Consider the following 2901-nt stretch of genomic DNA (forward strand, 5'->3'; position numbering starts at 1 on the left):
GGCACATGGCTCGCCGAGGCCGCCCCTCGCTGATGGCCCTCGATCTCACCGTGCCCGTTCGTGACCGAGTCGATGGGCAGGCCCACGAATAGCCTCGCCGGGGCTAGGTCATCCACCTCGCGACTCTTGTTGCTGTGCTCGCCGGCGTCGAAGAAGCGGCCTACGAGCCCGGCGGCCCTGAGGTCCCTGCTGCATCCACCATGCCTCGCTGGTGGGAGCACGACTCTACATGGCGAAGGCGAGCGGTTGGTGCTGCCGTGGGGGGCAGGCGGGCGTCGCTGGACGCTCGCGGCGCTTGCCGTGGGGGTGTGCCCGCACGGAGAAGAAGCGCTCGCTTGATCCGTTTCTCCTCCCTCAGTTCCGTCCATCCGTGTCACTTGAAAGAAGAAGGAAAGGACAAGGGGTAAATGTGGAAGAAAACTTTGTTTTTCATTTTATTTGAGATCTAAAGTCACCAAATGGCATTCCGACGGGTCGCACATGTTTTATAATGGCAATTCAGCGAAACCCCATTGCGGGATAGCAAATCAGCGAAGCCTACTTCGCATGATGATAGAATTCCCATTTTCTCACTGTAGCACACAGGAGCCGTGGCTGCTCCAGTAGAGAAGGAGAGGAGAGAGAAAACCTGATTCAGTGAACAGTACAACGAACAGCCAAATCTATACCGAACGGGCTCTATACGGCTTCGTGCTGCTGGTACGGAGGAAGCATCGTTCATAGAAGAATTTTACTGTTCACGAATTGTTTCCTCACAAATTTCTTTATATTTCTCTAAATTTCTCGAAGCGAACGGACACCGTCCCCGTAGCTACAGTGCGCGTGGCGGGCATGAAAATGCGTAGTAGGCATCTTTATCGTTAGGAATATCCACAGCACAGCATTTCGGTGTGCTGAATCTTTACTCAGCTATTCAGTAGTCGTGCTAGCGTCAGCGTGTCACGATCGGCTATTGACTACAAGCCGAGGCAACGCAAGTTGAAACGATTCGCTTCGTTAAATTAAAACTGGTATCTGGCCCCGTCTATGAACCGATTTGGCAGTCGGGAGCCCCCAACGCGAGCCGGCCATCCCTATCCATCCCCATCGTGCCAGGCCTTGGCCAGGTCCGGAACTCCGCGTCGAGAACTGTGTGCCGACCGGGCCGATTTTTTTTAAGTCTTTTTAAATTTTTTTCACAAATATGTTTCTAGAGAAAATATTTTAAAATCTAGATCCTTAGCTCAGCGCTACCGTTGCTGGCGCCGAGCTAACATGTCCCTGGCGCCAGCGTTCCTGGCGCCAGGCTCTTGGACTCGAAGTCAACGTGGTCGTGACATGGTAGGAAGCTCGGCACTAGTTACCCTGGCGCCAAGCTCGGTGTCAAGATCTATGCGCCGAGCCTGTCTTACGTATGGGCCCCAATCTTTTCTCTCTTCCTCTCCCTCTCTCTCTCTCTCGCTTTTTCCTCGCCGAGCAGCGAACCGGCGTTGCTGCCGCGCCCTCTCCCACACCCGGCCGCCCACGCCCGCGCCCCCTCTCCCTCGCCGCACCCGGCCGCCCGCGCCACGCCGCCACCGCGGCCACGCCGTGCCCCGCGCTCGCACCCGCGCCGGAACGCCGCGCCCCGCGCCCGCGCCGGTCTCCCGCGCCGCGCCGGTCCCCTCGCCGATCCCCGCGCCCGGCCGCCCGCGCCGCGCCCCATGGCCCCACCGGACCGCCACGCCCCGCGCCCTTGCACCGCCCGCACCCGCGGCCGCCTTGGCCGCGCCCCGCCGCGCCGGTGCCGTGACCGTGACCGTGCCGCCTGCCACCACCTGCCTCGACCGCGCCCGCCGTCCCGCCCCCGCGCCCTCGCCTCGCCCGACGTGCCGCCTGTGCCCGTGCCAGTGCCGTGACCGTGACCGTGCCGCCCACCACCGCCGGCCTTGGCCGCGCCCATCGTCCCGCCCCGCGCCCTCACCTCGCCCGACGTGCCGCCCGCCGCCGCCGGCCTCAGCTGCGCCCGCCAAGTCGTCCTCGGGTTGCCCGCCGCGCGCCACCGTCGTCGTCGGACGCGCCCCCGCCAGCCCCGGCACTTGCAGCGCCCGGCCGTGCCACCGCCGGCCCGGCTCGTCGGCAGGACCAACGCCCGGCGTCCGTTGCGACTCCATCGACGTCCGCGACTCCGTCGTCGGATAGGTAAAAACTGTGAATTTACGATGTGCGTACTTAGTTAGCTTTGATTGTAGTGTAGTAGTTTTAGCATTTGTTATTTACTAGTTAATGTGATGACTCAGGTAGTTGATTTAGTTAGTGATCTAGTGAGATAGATATGTTGATAGATACATGGGTACATAGATATAGTTAGATAGCTACTTAGATAGGTAGTTACATATTTAGTTAACTAAATAGGACCTAGCTATTTAGTTAGTGCACTGTATCTATGTATGTAGTTATTATCTTATTTACTTAGTTTGTAGTTAGAAAGTACTTGTTAGGTACTATCGATCGTCTAATTTGGACTAAAGGACATGTGTTTCGTTATGTGTTTAAACTAGATGGACAACCTAGTGACCATATATCTTGGAGGCACCATTGAATACGAGCGCTATCGATATGTTGAGTTTGTTGACATGCAAAGTGTGCCTGTGCTATTTAATGATAGGCCTTCATTTAGTAAGATGGTTGCAAGGGCTCGGGAGGAGTTGCATTGCCTTGGAGATGATGGCATTGCAGTTGAGGGTGTACTGCACCTAGGTTCTCCTCCCAACATCCTCAGGCAAATGATCCTAATTGATTGTGCGGATCAGTGGGAGAACTATGTGTGATCGGCTATGAAGAGCCAACTGCAATGTTTGAACGTGGTTGTGCGTCGGGTGTTAGTTGATCCCATCCCTCATGGGTTTTTGAAAGTGCATCTAGCCCTTTAGTGGGTTTTGG

The 2901-nt window shown here is 56.9% G+C and overlaps 1 protein-coding gene across 1 annotated transcript; it reads right to left on the bottom strand.

Annotated features, from left to right (window-relative positions):
- Positions 1 to 537: 537 nt before the first annotated feature.
- Positions 538 to 2132, bottom strand: LOC136533656 (glycine-rich cell wall structural protein 2-like). Its single transcript, XM_066526202.1, has 2 exons — positions 1465 to 2132; positions 538 to 628 (listed from the first exon to the last, which is right to left on the bottom strand). Exons 1-2 carry the CDS (start codon positions 2130 to 2132, stop codon positions 538 to 540), a joined length of 759 nt encoding a protein of 252 aa, XP_066382299.1.
- Between the last annotated feature and the right edge of the window lie 769 nt (positions 2133 to 2901).

Source organism: Miscanthus floridulus, unplaced genomic scaffold (genome assembly GCF_019320115.1).
Source record: "Miscanthus floridulus cultivar M001 unplaced genomic scaffold, ASM1932011v1 os_1048, whole genome shotgun sequence".
Classification (NCBI taxonomy): Eukaryota; Viridiplantae; Streptophyta; class Magnoliopsida; order Poales; family Poaceae; genus Miscanthus; species Miscanthus floridulus.

Bases quoted from the DNA above. Each gene is read 5' to 3' on its own strand.
- LOC136533656 (XM_066526202.1), bottom strand. From the start codon at position 2,132: ATGGAGTCGCAACGGACGCCGGGCGTTGGTCCTGCCGACGAGCCGGGC. The intron at 629-1,464 runs GTTCGCTGCTCG...TCACTGAATCAG, and splicing joins AGGGCGCGGCAGCAACGCCG to GTTTTCTCTCTCCTCTCCTT.